Genomic DNA, 18,240 nt, shown 5'->3' with positions numbered 1-18,240 from the left:
TCTAAGAACGTATTAGGTTAATTATGTGTGCAACATGGCTCCAAGAGTAAGGCAGGTCAGAGTGTATTAAAGGGGATGGGACCAGGGTGGATACATAAAAGATCTGTGAGAAAGGAAGCACCAGAACTAGCAGCAAGGTGGGGCTGCCTGGATGGTCAGCCCTTCATTTGAATGCAAATGTAATTTTGGGGCAGGCAGTTATCTGTGACATCAGGCAGAACCTTAGTAAACTGTTACTACCAGCACCTGGTAACACCATTGTTAATCATGTGTAGTAAAGAGACATCAGGGCTAGCATGAGTCATTTATAGAGCCAGTTGGGGCTAGAAAAGAGAGAGAAAGAAAGAGGAAGGCAGGAAGAGATCAAACAAACACTCTGAGGAGCAGGATGTCCTGGCAAGACAAAGCCAGGCTATGAGCATCATGTACGTGAGTTATCTTTTGGATAAAGAAACCAGCATGTATCCAGGATCCGTAAGGTGCAGCAACAACAACAACAACCTGCCAGTGCAAAACTTTGTCTCCACTCCATCCTATTCAGATTACATGGGATATCATCATGTGCCAAGTATGGACAACCAAGGACAGTCTTCGGGAGCTTGGGGATCTCACTATGGCACGCAAAGGGAGGATTGGAATACTTATGGCCCAGGACCCTCCAGCACAGTTACTGCTGCACAAATCAATGGCTCGTCTCCTGGGCAGATCTCCTACAGCTCTGCTGATTACAATTCCCTGAATCCTGCTGGATCTGGGGTTTTACCTCCTGTAGGTACAATTAACACAGAGCAAATCTCTCCCAACAGTCAAAGGCACAGCTCTTATGAATGGATGAGGAAAACGGTGCAATCCACTTCCACAGGTATGTGGGTGCTGAGGTTTATGCTGAGAAGAGCTTTCACTTTTTTTGCCCAGTTCCTAGTTCATAAGAAAAGCTGGGAAGTATGCAGTGAGACGAAGAAACCCATTTTGATGGGTTCTTTTACTATCAGCTAAATATTGATTCTGCTTTTGAATGATGTCTTTGATCACATGCTGATTTATTACATTGCCATTCCTAATTTTTAGTATTGGGGCACATGGGAAGCAACCTCTTTGGGCCGTAAAAAAACTGCTCAATGCAGGGAAGTTACTCCATTTGTGATAAAATGTGAAATGGAGTATCTGGATCATTTAAGAATAGGATTTCAGTGAGACTCTTAAAGATCATAAGTGTTTTAAAAGCATTGAATGTTTTTTTGTAACTTTCCATATTAATTTTCTTCTGGTCTCACAGTAAGCATGAAAAAATGCAGGCCAAAACTATATATTTGGAAATGGGTCAGAAACAGGGATTATAATAGAAATGCTCTCTCCAGCCCTGCAGACCTTACTCAGGTAAGTAGGCCCACTGGAGTCAATAAGATCTGCAGTATCATGCCCCTAGCACAGAGTCAATACCATAGCTCCTTTAAAAAAAATTAGCATTTCAAAAGTGAATAAATGAGAGTGGATGAAAAGGCTTGCTTCACATTATAGACTGTGTCTTAGAAAAGGCAGGAACACAGACATCCATGGTTACACAGCTAGTCAAATACCTTGACATGTCAATTTCTGATTTATAATAGTGAGCAAGTAAAAGCAATAGGTTGCACTTACCATCTAATGCATAAAATTAAGTCATGAAGCATTGAGAAAAGCAAAAAGCAAAAATGAAGCAAAAAGGCTGCCTGGAAAGAACTAAGGAAAAGTGAATTGTAAAGGCACCTGATCCGGTGAAATGCTGAGCACCCTTGGCTCCCATTGGCCTCAGTACCTCTTGGAGGTGCTCAGAGTCCTTCAATCAATTGCAGTTCATGACATTTCCTTCTCTCCTCTCCCAATCTCTGCCCCATGCACTACTAATGTTGAGGGTTTTTTAAGTAGGAATTAAAACTGTCAATTTTGGGGTAAAAACAAAAAAGAAATCTTAAATCACCAGTCAAAAGAAATACAGAAAATCCTACATTGAAATGGTGCATCAGATTTCCTAAAGCCAGATTGTGATATGCTTATTAATGCTGAATAGTCTCTAATGCCATGGGTAAGCCCACTGAAATCAATGGGACAATTTGTGGAGTAGGGTACTACTCTGGGTGAGTAAGGACAGCACAGTTCAACCCCTAAAAATAAATATATGCACCAGGTTCTTTTAAAGTCATATTTGCTTCTGACTCACCATTCCCTAACTAAAACGCAAACCGGGGCCTAATCCTGCCATTATGCCTCAGCATAGTGCATCCTATTTGTGAATAGTCCCAGGGAAGGCAATGAGATTACTCATAAGTGTTTTCAGTATAGGGGCTCAAATCTAAAAGTGACACTATGTCTCCCAAAGTAACAACCCAGGTTGCCACAAGCCCCTGTGAGAGGCTAAGAAATGCTATCAAGGATATAGAGCTACAGAGAGTTGGAGCTAACACACCAGATGGCGGGAAAACCTATTCCAAATAAAATAATCCCCTCTTGCTCCACCCCCAGCCAGAATTGTGGAACTCGCTACCCCCCCACACTGCTTTTCCTTTCTTCCCCTGAGCCCCACCTTCATTTTTATTACTGTCTTTTTAGACAGCAAGCTCTTTGGGACAGGACCTTGTCTCCTTATCTGGCTTTGCAGTGCCTAACATACTGTGGGTCTTGTATTATAAATAACAAACAATAACATTCTGATCATCCATAACTAGCAAACCTTAAACTCTTTCACACTCGTCCTGCCAGGGCTCGATCCTATAAGGTGCATCGCACTCATCTGAGGCATAGGCACTTAGTAGGAATTCAGGGTGTTGCTAAGTGCTAACATCTTTCTCCACTCTACAGCACCTGGTTCTACAAGCCACTGAGCACCCTCAACTTTTATGTGTTTAAAAGGAGTTGAGGGTGTTCAGCACTTCGCAGGATCAGGCCTCGCAAAGATACAAATAATTATTATCCAAGGCCCAAATCCTCAAAGATATTTAGGAGCATAACTCCCATTAAAATAAATGGGAATTAAGTGTCTAAATATCTCTGAGGATCTGGCCTAAATGCCTATGGGGATCTAACTCCCACTAATATTCAGTGGGAGCCTTTCTATTGACTTAATGGGTATTGGATCAGGTCCTCAGGTTCTCATCAAAGATTTGCTTCATTCTGAACAATAGTATCAAAACAACAAGTTTTCTTTCCTGCCGCCTCTTCCCTTTACTAATTATTTTTTAAGCAGGAAAGTTCAGCTCAGATACAACAGCTTTCTAAGTGGGGCCCTTACTCTAGCCCTAATCATGTTTCTTCTTGTCTTTGTTTTCAGAAAAGCAAATTTTTCCCAGTTTTCCAGCAGGATTAAAATTAACAGCCGCAGCACACAACACTTATAGGCCCTGATTCAATAAAGCACTTCAGCATGTGCTTAATTTTGAGCATGAGTGTTCCTATTACCCTTGAGCACACGAGTAGTCCTGTTACACATATTCAAGAGCTTTGCTGGATCGGCATCAGAGAGCTCAGTACTTTGTAGGATCGAATCCATTACACTTTACACCCTCAAAGCCTTGTACACTGATCCTGACCCTGCAGTCTCTCTAGGCTAAAATCACCACTGACTTCAAGAGTTGTTTTGCCTAAGCGAGGACTGCAGGATCAGGCCCATTGTTTAATTAGAAACCTAACACCCTGTGACGTAGGTAAGCGTATTATCCCTATTTTACAGATGGAAAACCTGAGGCTCAGAGGCTGACTTACCTACAGTCCCTCAGCCAGTAGAAAAAATGAATCAGATGAATAAATTACTATTTGCTGTTTAAATGCTATGAAACTATAACAATATAGTTAAACGCTGTGTCCTATAACAATACAATTTAATTATGGAGACAATTATATTAAAGCGCAAGATGATTTTTGCAAGATGACCTTGCAATCCTGCAAGAATTACTCCTGTTAGTAATTCCCTTTAAAGTCAGCAGAGCTACTTGTATTAGGATCACTCACATGAGCAGTCCACACATGTGAGTAAAGGCCACAAGTGTGGACCCTATAGTGATTTTGTGGTGGGTTTTCCTTGTTGTTTTCTGGACTCATGGCCTGATGAATGCTGAAGGAAAATGTTTAACCTATTCTCTACTCTTCTCTTATCCCCTGCTGGTCTTTCCACCTTTTGTTCTTCATTCCTGTCATTACTATGGACCTGGAAAGGGAAAAAAAGGATTGCAACATACTCTTAATTGAAGCCATTTTTTTTTTTAAGAAATATTAATACCAGGTCCTCTGCTGGTGTAAAGTCAAGTCAAAGGAACTATGCTGCACCAATGGAAAATCTGGTTTTAGTATTTAATATTAAGGGCCAGCCTATAAATCTTGTGGTGCTAGAATGCATTACCATGGGGGGAGATAATCTGACTGTGGTCCACCATTCTCAAGCTGGAAGACACGCTTCATTTTGATCTGTAATGCCTTCTCCTACTGGCTTTAGAACTGGAGGGATTGGGTTCTGAGCCAGCACCCACCGTCAATGCCAAAATCTCATTGACTGCAGTGGGTGCAGGATTGAGTGCTTGGTCTTTGCACGGATGAAGGTATTGAGCATGCAGAAGGAAAAAAAAATGTGTTAGACTTCAGAAAAAGGCTCAAGGGCAATTCCAAGGAGAAAATACTGAATATTAAATATTCAATATTTTATCCAATGATATAGCTGGAGCAAGGCTCCTCTCATTTATCTCCCTGCCCTGCAAAAAATTACCACTCAGAGCGCAGAACAAAGCCAGGCCAATTATCACTGTAGGATGCTTTATGTGGAAAAAAATGGACGCTCCCCCCATATTTTCAAAAGTATTCACAGGTATGATCAAGGATCCATTTTTGATGGAAGGTGGAAGAAAATCCATCCTGGAAAACATTACAAATCACCACAAGTTGGCTTCACTACTTTCATGGAGATATTTTGCCATTTTCACTGAGGAGGAAGAAAGGTCACTTTCTGTTTTTAGAAAAATAGCAACACATTTGCAGTGAAACCATACCCCAAAAAAGTATTTCTGTGACACTGGTGAAAACTTGCCTCTCCAGCAGTTTCACCAGCAGTGTGAATTTCTTTACACAGCTGTAGAGTAGAAGAGAAGACCTGACATTAAATAGAAAGGGGATAAGAAGGGTTTCTGATGGTGTGGAGAAGGAGAAGGAGGGAAACTTTGATTATGGGCAGAGCTTGTAATTTCCTGCACATGAAGACTCCCATATCTTCCTTGTTCAATTACAGCTTTCTTAAGACACAGGCTACACTTTCTGATGATGAGAGATGCTGATGGCATCATTGGCAAATGCACTACCAACAGAGATTATCTAATCTTTGAAGGGCATAGAAATCCCATCCCTTACATCTTTAGAAAGGGGAAAATATTGTGGGAAAGAATCATATTCCTTCTAAAAGCCTAATCTTGCGAGGTGCTGAATGTCTAAAGAATATATGAGAGAGCACCAACACTGCATATAAAAAAAAATATATGTAACACTTGTAGGAATTTCAATTCATCCCTTGCTCCCTTGGCTTTAGAGAATCACAAAAAGCAGATTTCTCCTGGTCTGGTCACTTACAAATCTACCCACACCTTCAACAGCTTGTACACTTCTGATATCCAAAAATCAAAATATTGAGTAGGGAATCCACTCAATCAACAGAGGGTAGTGATGAAAATAATGGAGAGCAATTCTACTTTGGATTCAATTGATTTAATTTGGTTTACCTTAGTGCAGTATCTCCAAGTTTATACTGGCAAAACCAAGAACAGAATGTGGCCCATAGTTTTAGCATAAAACAACAGAATAGATTCAAAGTAGAAAATCCAGGTATTGCAAGTGAGACAGAAGTCAACAAAACATAAAGAAAATTCTGAACTTAAAGTCTCTTGACTCCAATATGCTGCTCTTCTTCTCCTAGGCAGGGATCTCCACAAGCACATATAGCAAGAAAAAATTACTAGCCTCAAGACCCACCATGCAGATCTGAGGCAGAATTTTGTTCATACTTTGGGCAAGATCCTGGAAGCATTGAAGCACATAAGTAATTTTACTCATATGTGTAGTCCCACTTAACTCAGTGGGACTTCTCCTGGGAGTAAAGTTACTCAAACACATGTATGAAAGTTTGGGACAATGTACTGCTTCTGAAATGGAAAGATGCTGCCCTGTATTTTAACTATTATAGAATGTCATATACAGAAAGGGGGAAGTGTTCCTTGTCTTGATTCATTCAAAATTGCTTTGGTTTCATAACTCTGTTGAAGTCAGTAAAGTTACCCCAAGGATGAGTTTGGCCCCTTCTATCACTACTCTTTAAAGTAACCCCGGGCACAATTAGAGACGGGCTCAAAGCAGAACTCTGGATTTGAGGGCAAGCAAAATAAAAACCCAGATTTGGATTTGAATTTTGAAAATGTCTCCTATCTTTGCAATGGACTGAACCAATACTTCCAATCCAGTCACCCCCAAATAGTGGGTTATACAAGAATCCAGATGTGAATTGTGTCTCTTGAACATATTTTGTACCAGAATGTGTTCTCCATTCTACTAATTTCAGTTGCTCTCATGCAATCAGGTACACCCATTATCCCCCTCTGGCACAAGTTGCACTATGTAACTGAGACCAGAATATGAGCCTCTATAACTAATATGATACTGTAGTATTGATCTAGCTTTCGCTATAGGCATTGGTAGATGCTAGATTTTTATGAAGGATGTTAGCTCACATAAGACAGAAGCCCTAAACAGCTGAGAGAGGAGGCAATGAAAAAGGGGCCTGGGCCAGTTCTAATGCTAATTTATTTTGCTTTGTAAACTAGTTGTGAGGTCTGAGAGTATTTTTTTTCTTCCCTGGGCTACATTGTCTTGGGGTTTGAGGCCTATCTGTCATATTGAGGCAACAGACCCTTTTAACACTTCTCTTTGCTTTGATATGCAGCCCTGTCTCTTCCTTCTCCCTCTTTTCTTCAGGAGTTATATTGCCGGAAAGGGTGATGATTTTCACAGCAAATAAAGAGGCCTTCTCCTAGCTTTATTGTCTTCAGAAGAAATGCTCTGTGAATTTTATGACCAATGGGAAAGCTCTTCCCTTCCCCCCACTTGGATCCTGGCCAGAGTCACAAAAATTGCTAGAGTAATTAGCTTTCCCTCTGTGGAATTGTTAAAAACCCTTTTGCAAGGTGCAGTTTAAGTCGTAAATGTCAGGTGAACCCTAATTTTTTAATTTCAGGCAAACTTCCCTACACTTAAGCTGCTTTTCAGAACCAGGCTATCCATGTATTACTGCTACGAGGACATATTACAATGTAGGTTAGACCTCTGACTTCTGGTAGCCTATTAGATCAAGTCTAAACACTTACAATTCCATGCCAGAGTCCCCCAAGAGAGAACATCTCTAGTTAAATTGATACCACACATTGACGACACCAGTCTGGCATCAGGAAAAGACTCAGAAAAAAAAGCCTAATGGGGCAAACTTTGCTCACTTGACTCACCTGTGTAGTTCCATAGACTCCAGTGAAACTATTCACCTGAGTAAAATGAGGAGGGTTGGCTAAAGGTTGGATTTAAAGTTTCCTTTTCAGCTTTAGAGGGGGAAATTGTAATTATTGTCCCCAAAAGGCCTGTGACAAAGCCAACAGCATCATTTTAGCTGTTTATTGGCCAAATCCTCACAGCCTTGGAATTTTGGCTGCGTAAAAACTGAGCAAGATCCTCAGGATTTGGCCCAGAGACGTCATTAAATTTAATGAATGGAATTACAGGACTATCGTAATCTTGCAAATGGTGTGGCGTTAACTTTTGGTTTGGGAAGTTTGTTTTGATTTAGCTTTGGCAAATGTATGAAAAATGTAATCCTTCAGCCTCAATATAAAATGCTGTATGAATAATGGGGGTTCGACCCAGCTCCCAATAAAGGCATTGGAAAGAGTCCCATTGACTTAAATGGACAATAAAGCATTCTCTTCTTAGATCCATCCAGCAGCCCTCAGCTCTGATATTTTCCTCTCCCAATGGGTGCGTAAGTATTCTGAACATGTAGGAAAAGCAGAATATTTAAGTCAAGAGCCACACCAGGCAAATCACAGAGAGTTTGCTCTTATTATTTACTTTTTTAAAAATCAACCCTTCCCAACTAGTTTTGTAAATTTCTGCTGCCTTCAGTAAAGGAACCATAAAGTACTAGCATATTTAAAAAGAAACAGAAGTGTGTTTGCATGATAATAAACAAGCAAGACCTGTATAGACAAATAGGTGCTGAGTTCTGCAAATATATTTAGCTTCTATTTCCATTTAAAAAGCAAATAAAAATTCTTCCTGATGGATAATAAGAGTTTAATACTTAAAATCAGAAACTGATAGGTCAACCATGCTTATTTCAATTCTCTTCAACCTACATAGATATCAAATACATTTGGAGATAAAAGGGGATCTGATATTTGTTTATGGCTTCTGAATGTGAATAGAGTTCATGATAAGATCACCTTGTAGCTCTTTTGTGTACTTCATCTTAACACCACAATGGAGAGTTTAGGGAAATCTTTTAGGCATTTTGTTCCACAGAATGACCCCAAATTCACATTTAAAGGGAAAAAAACCTAAACAAAAACACAGGCTAGAGAGATCAAAAGAAGTTTGAAAAATATCAAGTAAGGCATTAAAGCACCACAGGTGACCATGTGTTAAACAAACAATTTACACTTCCAATGAATGAAAACAAATATACTGGATATCTATGTAGGCTGAAGAGAATTACTGCTGTTTTTCAGGACCTCTTTAAGTTTTTTGTCAATAGTATTTTGGAATTGACATCACAGCTAACTTGACTATTGGAATAAGCATGATTGGGTTGCCTCTGCTATCAGTCCAGCATAACACTTGTGTTATCTACATTGGCTTCAGTGCAGTTACTACAGATTTATTCCGATGTAACTCAGAGCTGAATCAGTGTGACTCTTTCCTGGGGAAGGTGTCAGACTTGGTGTAAAGTATTCTTGGCTTTATGGACAAAGTGGTTCTTAAACAAACATGAATAATAAGTATGAACATGGACAAAAATATTTTTCCACACCAAAATGTTCAGGCCTGTCTTCATATTTTACAGATTTGATGAGAAATGTCCAGATCACTTAAAGCCCACTATTAATACATAGTGCTTGCCCAAGGCTGAGCTATATGTATCATGGAGGCTAACAGACCAAATTCAAAGAGTAGGACCTTGTGTTCTTCAATCCTGGCGAACAGAGACCCCAGAAGAAATCAAGTCTGTCACACTCATTAGATCAGGTATCACCCATAGGCATAGGCAGAATATTATTTATTCATTATTTGTAATGCGGTAGCACCTAGGAGCTCCAGTCAGGGACCATTGTGATTGGTTCTAGGGCCATGATGATCTGGACTTCAGCATTAACAAAGGGGGAAGACCAATGACAAAGGGAGCATCTATAGTCTTCTCCCTTTTTACTGCTGCTAGGACTGGCTGCCCCAAGCAGCTGTCTTGTTATGGAATTAATAAAGTTGCAGCTTTTGGGGTGATTTTGGGGAAGTGTCCCTTTTCCCTGAGAATCAGGCATTAACACACCTTTCTTAGGAAAAGGGTTTGTGAGTAAGCATAAGCCATACCAGGCAAGTGCATTCTCCAGACAGTAGGCTGTGCTGGGTTGCAGGCCATAATGGGCCGTGAGAGTAATGCAGGCTCTGAGAGGATCTTAGTTTTAAGCAGCTGTTTAGTGTTGGGGTAATGCAGACTCTGATAAGGCCTTAGTTTTAAACTCCTGTTAATAATCCCTAGGGCTGTGATGCTCTGACTGGATTTAAGTTTTGACAAAGTGGAGGGGAGAGAGGTGACAAAAGGAGCATCTATGGTCCTCCTCCTTTTCACTGCTATAGGACTGGTTACCCCAAGAAGTTATCCTGATGGAATTAATAAAGTTGCAGCCACATGGACAGAAATTCCAGATGTCTGGATCTGTCCTCAGTGCTGACAGTCACAATTACTTTTTAATAATCCCCTGTTCAGACATGTCATGGACCCAGACTTGAATTTATGTAACAAGATTAGTAAAACACTGGATGCTGCAACTTTAGCATGGTCTACATCAAGCATTATCATTCTCTCAATCGCTATCTATTTTCAACTGAAAATCTTTCATACTCCCATTCCTTGTGCGGATGTCCAGGCAGAGACAGTTTGTCTCCACCTTTTAACCCAAGGGACAAAAAGAGCCACCTATCAAAATATAGTAATAGAACTCTGCACATATCAATCATTATCATTATTGTTTTTACAGCACCAAGAGTGCTAGACAGACAGTGTGCTTTATAGACAGTGAAAGAAGCCTCACAAATCCCACTTTGAGGCAGGTATCATCTCTTTTTAGAGAAACAGAGCAATGGAGATGTTTTGTGACTTACCTAAGGTCACAGAGAAAGTCTCTGTCAGAGCTAGGAATAGAACTCAGATTTCCTAACTACCAGTCCTTAACCACAAAACCACACTTCCTCCCCAAAATGTGCTGATAAAGAAATCTAAGCATCCATTTGTCATCTGTTTACTTAAGAACAAAAGTAAAGTCTATGGGTCAGATTCAACTGTGGCGTAAATCAACACTCACTCTGCTGAAGTCAATGGATTTACCCTGGAGTAAGTGAAAGAAGAATCAGGCCTAGAATTTTCAAGAACATTTTTTCGCTATTGAAGTTAAAAACTTTCGCTTGAAGCTATGTCTTTTTCTTTCAAAACAGGTAAAACAAGAACAAGAGAGAAGTACCGGGTGGTTTACACAGATCATCAGAGATTAGAACTGGAGAAGGAATTTCATTACAACAGATACATTACAATCAGGAGGAAGTCTGAACTTGCAGCAAACCTAAGACTTTCCGAGAGACAGGTAGAGTATGGCTCACATACTCGGATTTCCCATGCATTGTTATTGTTGATCAGGAGATGACAAGACTGGTTAAAAACACAAGCATCCTAATGTCTCTAAGCACCAAACAACATGGCTGGACTCTGTTTGCAATGTACAAACCAATAACTTATTCAGCAAAGTGTGATTAATCCCACTGGCCTTATCTCCACATTTCCCACCATTGCTAACATGGACTCAGCTGTACCAGCAGTAGCAATGGTGCTAGTGTGAGTGCAGGCAAGGCATTGGCAGCTGGCAGCCTTTTAAGCAGTGTTGTTTAGACCTACTCTGAATAGGGACAGATGAGATGGTCTTAAAACACCAGCAGCTGCCTGGGGGCTTGTCTACCCTGGCGGGAAAATTTAGCAAAAAATCCTAGGGTGAAATCTTGGCCCCACTGAAGTCAATGGGAGTTTTGCTATTGACTTCAATGGGGCCAGAATTTCATCCTTAGTTTAGACCAGTGGTTCCCAAACTTGTTCCACCGTTTGTGCAGGGAAAGCCCCTGGCGGGCCAGGCCGGTTTGTGTACCTGCCGCGTCCGCAGGTTCGGCCGATCGCAGCTCCAGGCCAATGGGAGCTGCTGGAAGCGGCACGAGCCAAGGGACATGCTGGCCGCTGCTTCCAGCAGCTCCCATTGGCCTGGAGCAGCGAACCACAGCCACTGGGTGCCGCGATCGGCCGAACCTGCGGACGCAGCAGGTACACAAACCGGCCCGGCCCGCCAGGGGCTTTCCCGGCACAAGCAGCAGAACAAGTTTGGGAACCACTGGTTTAGACACAGTAAGTCCAGTTGACAAGCTCGAGTAGATTTAGGAAGGTACTTATTTAGCCCCTGGGTTCCTCTTTACATTTACTTGAGGATTCCCTCCTCTCTCAATATTTCCTCCATTCTATCCTCTAATCTTGAGGTTCTATATTCTAGCCAAGTGCTGAATAAAGTTTGCTCTGGAATCCATCAATGTCACATTCCTAAATCAGGTGTTTGCAATGGCTGTGCACTGCTCCTGCAGTGCTTCCAGCCTTTCCTTCCTCCTACTAGTTGAGCTGGAAACATGGCCTCTAGCTCTAAAACACCTCCAACCCCAGCTGGCCCAGAAAGCAAGACACTGAGATAAGAAGTCTAGCTGGATCACCCACAGAGCAATGCACATAATTATTCCTTGGGCTAACATAATATGTTCTATTTCATGTTACCTGGGAGGTCCTTTAATCATTGCACTGAAACTAGGGAATGAAATACAGAATTATGAGTTTTATTGATTGAGCTCTATGAATAATTCTTGTTGGATAATATATTCAACAATTTCACCTCATTTTGTTTGCAAATTATCTGCAAACACATCAAGATTTCTCCAGTTATTCAATGAATAATGTGCCTGACTCTCCACTTCTTTGCACCTTGTGATGTGCAAAGTGGATATAAAAGCTACCAGATCAGATTGGTAGCATTATACATCCAGTCTGCCCTCAATTTACAAAAGTATAAATAACAACATATGGTGGAGTGGAGAAACAGGCCTAAATTTCATTAATAAGTATTGAGCTGCAGCGAGTTAGCAAGTAATTCATTACAAGTATTTGACTACCAGACATTTGAGTTGTTTTAACTGGACATTTGAGTCACATTATATATATCTATATTTGTTCCATGATTGAATAAACAAATTCTTCATATCTGGATTTAGGCATGCCCATGATTACTAATTCAAGATTCACTTTCTGTGAATATTCAGCCCAGTCATGTAATGTTTGCGTTACCAAGTGTTACATCTTAGACCTGCTCTAATCACAAAAGCTGTATGTACAGCTTTAATTATGTCATTATGGTTACAGTGTTACAACACCTCACCCCCACCCCACTGTGGATGTAGTTATACTCATATAGCTTATTGTCATTCAGGAAGGGATATCAGCAATACCAATATAAGGCATCTGTTATACCATTATAACTGTCTACATTAAAGGTTATATTTTTGGTTTTAAAAAAATCGCATACCTAGCCTAACATAATTATATCAGTGCAAAAACTGTGTATACAACAGACCTTAGATTAGAATCAGTGATAACACTGATGGGTTTTGGACAAGCTGTTGTTCCTGTGAGAAAAATATGCATGCTAGTTGCCACATAGTGTAAAGTGACTGTAGGCAAGATTATGTAGTTTTGGTACAGTAGGTGTTGATAATCTGGGAAGCAGGGAAATTCATTCACCCCTGTGAGATACTGGGAAAAATGGATCCTCTTATAACCCCAGAAATATCTTAAATGGATGGGAGGATGGGCTCTTTCCTGGAAATTAAAAATTAAAATATAAAAAGGTGATTAAGATTGTTGAAGACTCTACTAACATTAATGAATGATAATGACCAACATATATACATAGAGAGAGAGAGCATGCACGCAACTTTTTGCTGTGATGGATCTCAAAATACTTTACAAACTTTACCACAGATCCATATGTATTGTTTTACCCACATCTCAAATATAGCCACTGTTGAAATGAAACACAGCAATTATTTACTGAGGGACAGCAACATTACAGAACAGTGTTTGGACAAGAAAAATTAATACTAAATCCAACTGAAATTGCTTTTGGAAATGTAGTAAGCAAAATGGGCCTGTTGTTAGGGAAACAAGACAGAAACAAGTGAGCTGGGGTGGAGGGTGTTGAGGGAAATGGTGGGGAGCAAGGAAGAAGAGGGAGAGAATTAGGCTGGGAGAAAGAAAACTATTTGTAGAGTAACTCAACAAGGGAAAACAGCCCGGGCCCCACAAGCCTGAGTCAGCTGACATGGGCCAGCCGCAGGTGTCTAAATGTAATTTAGACATACCATTAGACAGCATAGTAATGAGGGGGCTATAGCATTACCTAAAAATGAATAAGTCTCTTATTTTGGGTTTTGCCACCATATAATTTTTTTCTAAAACAAAGAAATTTGGAATTTTTAAAATTCTTCATCATAGCACCTATGGAGAACACCCATTTTTATTGCTTTGCTTTCTCTCAGCTCACCACAGTCTGTGCCTTTCCCATGACGCTGGCAAAAAATAATTGCTCCATGAATCTCGTTTCTCGTTAATTCACGGATTTCTCCTAGGATTATAAAAACTGGTTGCAACACTACTCTGTTTCTGATCTGAACATCAAAAGGATGGCAGATTTTTTAAAATTATCATGATGATTCTGCCTCAGTAAACAGATTAGACTTCATACAGAACTACTTATCCAGTTCCTCAGCTGGAATAAATTGGGGTCAGTTTACACTAGCTGAGGATCTGCCCTGTGATCATTATAGACGAAATAGAACTTTTCACAAGAATAATGAGTTAACCCTAGATTCCTGTTCAAATTCCATTACATTCTGCTGCCTCAAAATACCCCCTCCCCCATAGTTTCAACTGGACACAATATTCTTCATTACCTATCCTACACTGTTGCTGATTCTTTATTGCCTACCCTAAAAGAACTGTAAGCGTTATTGCAGCATGCTCTTCAACCATTGCTTCATTTCACCATGAAGGTGGCTGCATTTCAGTTGTGAGTGAAGTAATGAATTTAGTATGTAGTTATCATTCTGCCCTTCAGTGTGTGTGCACATTGCCCATTGACTTCAATAGACTGTCTGCACATATCTATTGAAGGGCAGAATTTGGCCTATATCTGTTTGTAAAGCACTTCGGGGTCCTTCTGTTTGAGAGATACAACAGAAATATAAACCATTAGCATTATTCTGGAACACAGCAGAATACTATGCAAATCCTGTAGTGGGCCTCGGCCTAGCACTCCTTACCTAACAGGTGAGGTCAACCCAGTGTAAAGAAATACTTATTAAAAGATATATTTCTGAGTTAAACTGGAATATAGGTCACTGAAAATTATTTTTAATAAGAAAGGAGGTTGAAAGATAAGTTTAAAAAAAGGCTGTTTTCTCTGTCCAAAGTGGAAGAACTGGGGTCATTTTACTAAATTATGAGCAAACTTTTCGAATGTGTGTGCCTAAACAGACAGCTAAATCCATATTGAGGAACTGGTATAAATCAGGACCAACTCCACTGAAGTCAACAGAGTTACACTGCTGTAAATTTGATGAATGTGAGAAGAGAAAAATGCCCTGGGTAAATTGGCCCTGATCCTCTGATTTGGCCAAGCTGGACTCAGTGCACAACCAAGGCAGGGGCTAAGGTGACTGTAACACTACCTGTATGCTCCCCTGATCTCTGGGGCTATTCATGCCAGTTCAGTCCACACCATTAACTAGAGCAGTCTCAGGCATTTGGATATCACAGTGATGCATGCAACATAAGAATTTAAGTAAGATTTTTGTACACAAAACCTAAATATGTTACATATAAAAGGGCCAAAAAATAAGACTCTAAAAAAAATAAATCTCACAACACTGAGAAGCTGACTTATCAGATTACATTCTGTTAGCTCTTGAAACACCTTTTCCTTTGTTCCTCTGCAGGTGAAAATCTGGTTCCAGAATCGCAGAGCCAAAGAAAGAAAATTAATGAAGAAGAAAATGACTCATTTTGATGGCACCAGCCTTGGCTCTATGCAGAGTGACTCTGGCTCAGTGAGCCCCATCCCAGGACATAACCCACAGACTCATTCGGAAATGTCCAGTTCTTTATTTCCCCCGCCACCTCCTCCACTTCCAATGAATAGCTTACAGCACAATGGGAACCTTCAGCAGGTTGTGGCCTCTCAGTAAGGCCATTCAAAGAATTATTTTATAAAGAACATTATAAACCAACAGTACATGGAGCACTACCGTTCAAAAGGGGACAGGACAGCCAGAGCTGTTTTGCAAGAGATCCCAGCATCACAACAGCCTTGTGCGCATAGGCTCCACGTACAATCAACTAAGGGCCAAATCCCCAGGGCCTGTGAAAGGACAGTGGAAAACCCCCCAAGCCAATGGAACTACTGTGTGCAAAGGGTCCTGGATGGATGCTACAAGGGGATGCCAGGCCCTCTCTGGACCACAAAGCAGGCATTTCCCATGGCAGTGCAGAGGGTGGGCTGGGAACAAGGGGTGTCCAGTTGTTCTGCTACTATGTGGATCCACTAACCAAAAGACATATGAAGTGGACCACAGGCAATGCTGCATTCCTAAGAGCAAAACAGGGACTGTGCATGTGCTCTGTGCCCTGCCACTGGATTAAGAGGGAAAATTCCTCCCCCTTCTCACCCTTATGTAGGTCCCATGTGCTAATTTCACTTTCTCAAACTTTGCACATTGGTCTAGGTTTTGGCCCTGAAAAACTAGTTCATGCTTTGGGCTACTTGATTGAAAACCTAGATCAAGGTGGCTACAGACTGCTGAGTTATTGTTGGGGAGGGGTCCAGCTTGATTTTTTTTTTTTAAACAGAAATCACTTCCAAGGCTAAATAATACTAGAACAAACACGCGCTCTTCAAATCATCCCATAAATGTTTCTGGAAAAACATTATGGAACTGTGAACGTTGGCCCATTTTCACTCATGGTGGAAGAGATCATTTCAGTCCATTTTGTTTCTTAAAGAAATAGTGAAGGGAGAAAAATTCTTAAAACTTAGATATACTTAAGGGAACAATTGCATTTTGTGAGACAATGAAACCATAGATAAAGACACATATAATGCATCCAAGTAATGTTTAAATTCCTTGAAATTTAGTCTGGTTTTCAGACATATTAATATTAAAAAATTGAAAGGCCAAATTAATGGAAGACTAAACAAACCAATATCTTCGTTGAATATAACCTCTGGCCAATATTTTAAATGGGTCCCTAATACTGAGGTGCCAGATCCATATTTAGGCACCAAAATAAGTAGCCTGATTTTGAAAAGTGGTGCCATCTCATTGACTTCAGTGGGAGCTGCTGGGTACTCAGCACTTTTGAAAGTGTGGCTACTTATTTAGATGGTTATCTATGGATTTAGGTGCCTAGCTTTAGGCACCAAGGGTAAAATTTTTAAAAGCACCTAAATTGCTCTGTCCCATTGTTAAAAGTGACAGGCTCCTAAGTCCCGTTGACTTTCATTAAGACAAAGCCTATTAAGTACCTGTCACTTTTGAAAATGGGACATAGATTCCCAAATCACACAGGCACTTTTGAAAATTTTACCCCAAATCTTGGCCTATGCATAGGTACATTCTTGTTTTCCTTTTAATTATATATCATAATATTATTTTGATCATCTAATGGGGGTAATGAAAAATTACTTTGTATATAAAGAACTCTAAAATAAAGTGACTTTTCAATAAGTGTTTCCAATGTGGTTTAAACCTACTGCAGAAAATGGTAATGCAGAAAGAATTTTCATCATCAGTCTGTTATTTAATATAATTATGATATAAAGTTTAATTATATATAGTATAGGTGGAGGGGTTATGGTGAGAACAAGATGGCTGAGGCGGTTGGTAATGTCATTTCTAAATCACCAATTTTAGTGCAGCTCAGATCATTAAGGATCAAAGTTTTTTTAATATCTCATGGTTGTGCAATGGCCTAAGTGAAATAAGGTTAGAGGTCCCAGTCCAGCTCCAATGGGCATGTGTTTGTATCACAATGCCCTCTAAATGCCCTCATAAATTGCCTTCCTGGTTGGCAGTATCCTCATAAGGTATTGAGACTAAACTCAGCCTTAGAGGTGGCCCTCCCAAATCAAGGTTCAGGCAGATTGGCTAGTCTGCACTGCCGCTGCTGTTCTGAGCGGTACAGCGCACAAAGAGGAAGTCATTCACCATGGCAATTGGTGTGACAAAGTCACTGTATTAACACCTAGAGATGGTTTGGAAACTCTGACTGCCGTGATGGGGAGGGCTCCGAGTTACTACAGAGAATTCTTTCCCAGGAGTCTGGCTAGCGGGTCTTGCCCACATGCTCAGGGTCTAACTGATCGCCAAATTTGGGGTCAGGAAGGAACTGTCCCCTGAGTCAGATTGGCACAGACCCTGGCTTCCTCTACAGCAGGGGACATTGGTTATCCACAGATTTAAACTAGTACAAAGTTTCTCAAATTGGGATCCACAGACCCAGGATACTCCAGGGGGTCCATGGGCCCCCATGACCAACTCCTGCCCCTCCCTCCCAGTGCCTCCTGCACGGTGGGGAACAGCTGTTCAGCAGCGTGCAGGAGGCACTGGGAGGGAGGAGGAGGAGGAGCAGGGATAGGGCGTGCTCAGGGGAGAGGGTGAAAAGAGGCAGAGAAGAGGAGGGGCAAGGGTGGAGCAGGGGCGGGAAGAGGTGGAGAGGGGTGGGGCCTTGTGGAAAAGAGTGGAGTGGGGGCGGGGCATGAGGCTAAGCGGGGGTCTTTGGGGTCCGTGAAA

General features: G+C 40.9%; 1 protein-coding gene across 1 annotated transcript; it reads left to right on the top strand.

Annotated features, from left to right (window-relative positions):
* The first annotated feature begins 414 nt into the window (after window positions 1-414).
* Window positions 415-15,636, top strand: LOC128843607 (homeobox protein CDX-1-like). The gene is made up of 3 exons (XM_054040559.1): window positions 415-862; window positions 10,753-10,898; window positions 15,388-15,636. The coding sequence occupies exons 1-3, from the start codon at window positions 415-417 to the stop codon at window positions 15,634-15,636; spliced, it is 843 nt and encodes a 280-aa protein (XP_053896534.1).
* The last annotated feature ends 2,604 nt before the right edge of the window (window positions 15,637-18,240 follow it).

The sequence above is a fragment of the Malaclemys terrapin genome, chromosome 9 (assembly GCF_027887155.1).
Source record: "Malaclemys terrapin pileata isolate rMalTer1 chromosome 9, rMalTer1.hap1, whole genome shotgun sequence".
NCBI lineage: Eukaryota > Metazoa > Chordata > Testudines > Emydidae > Malaclemys > Malaclemys terrapin.
This window is presented reverse-complemented; position numbering and strand designations above follow the sequence as displayed.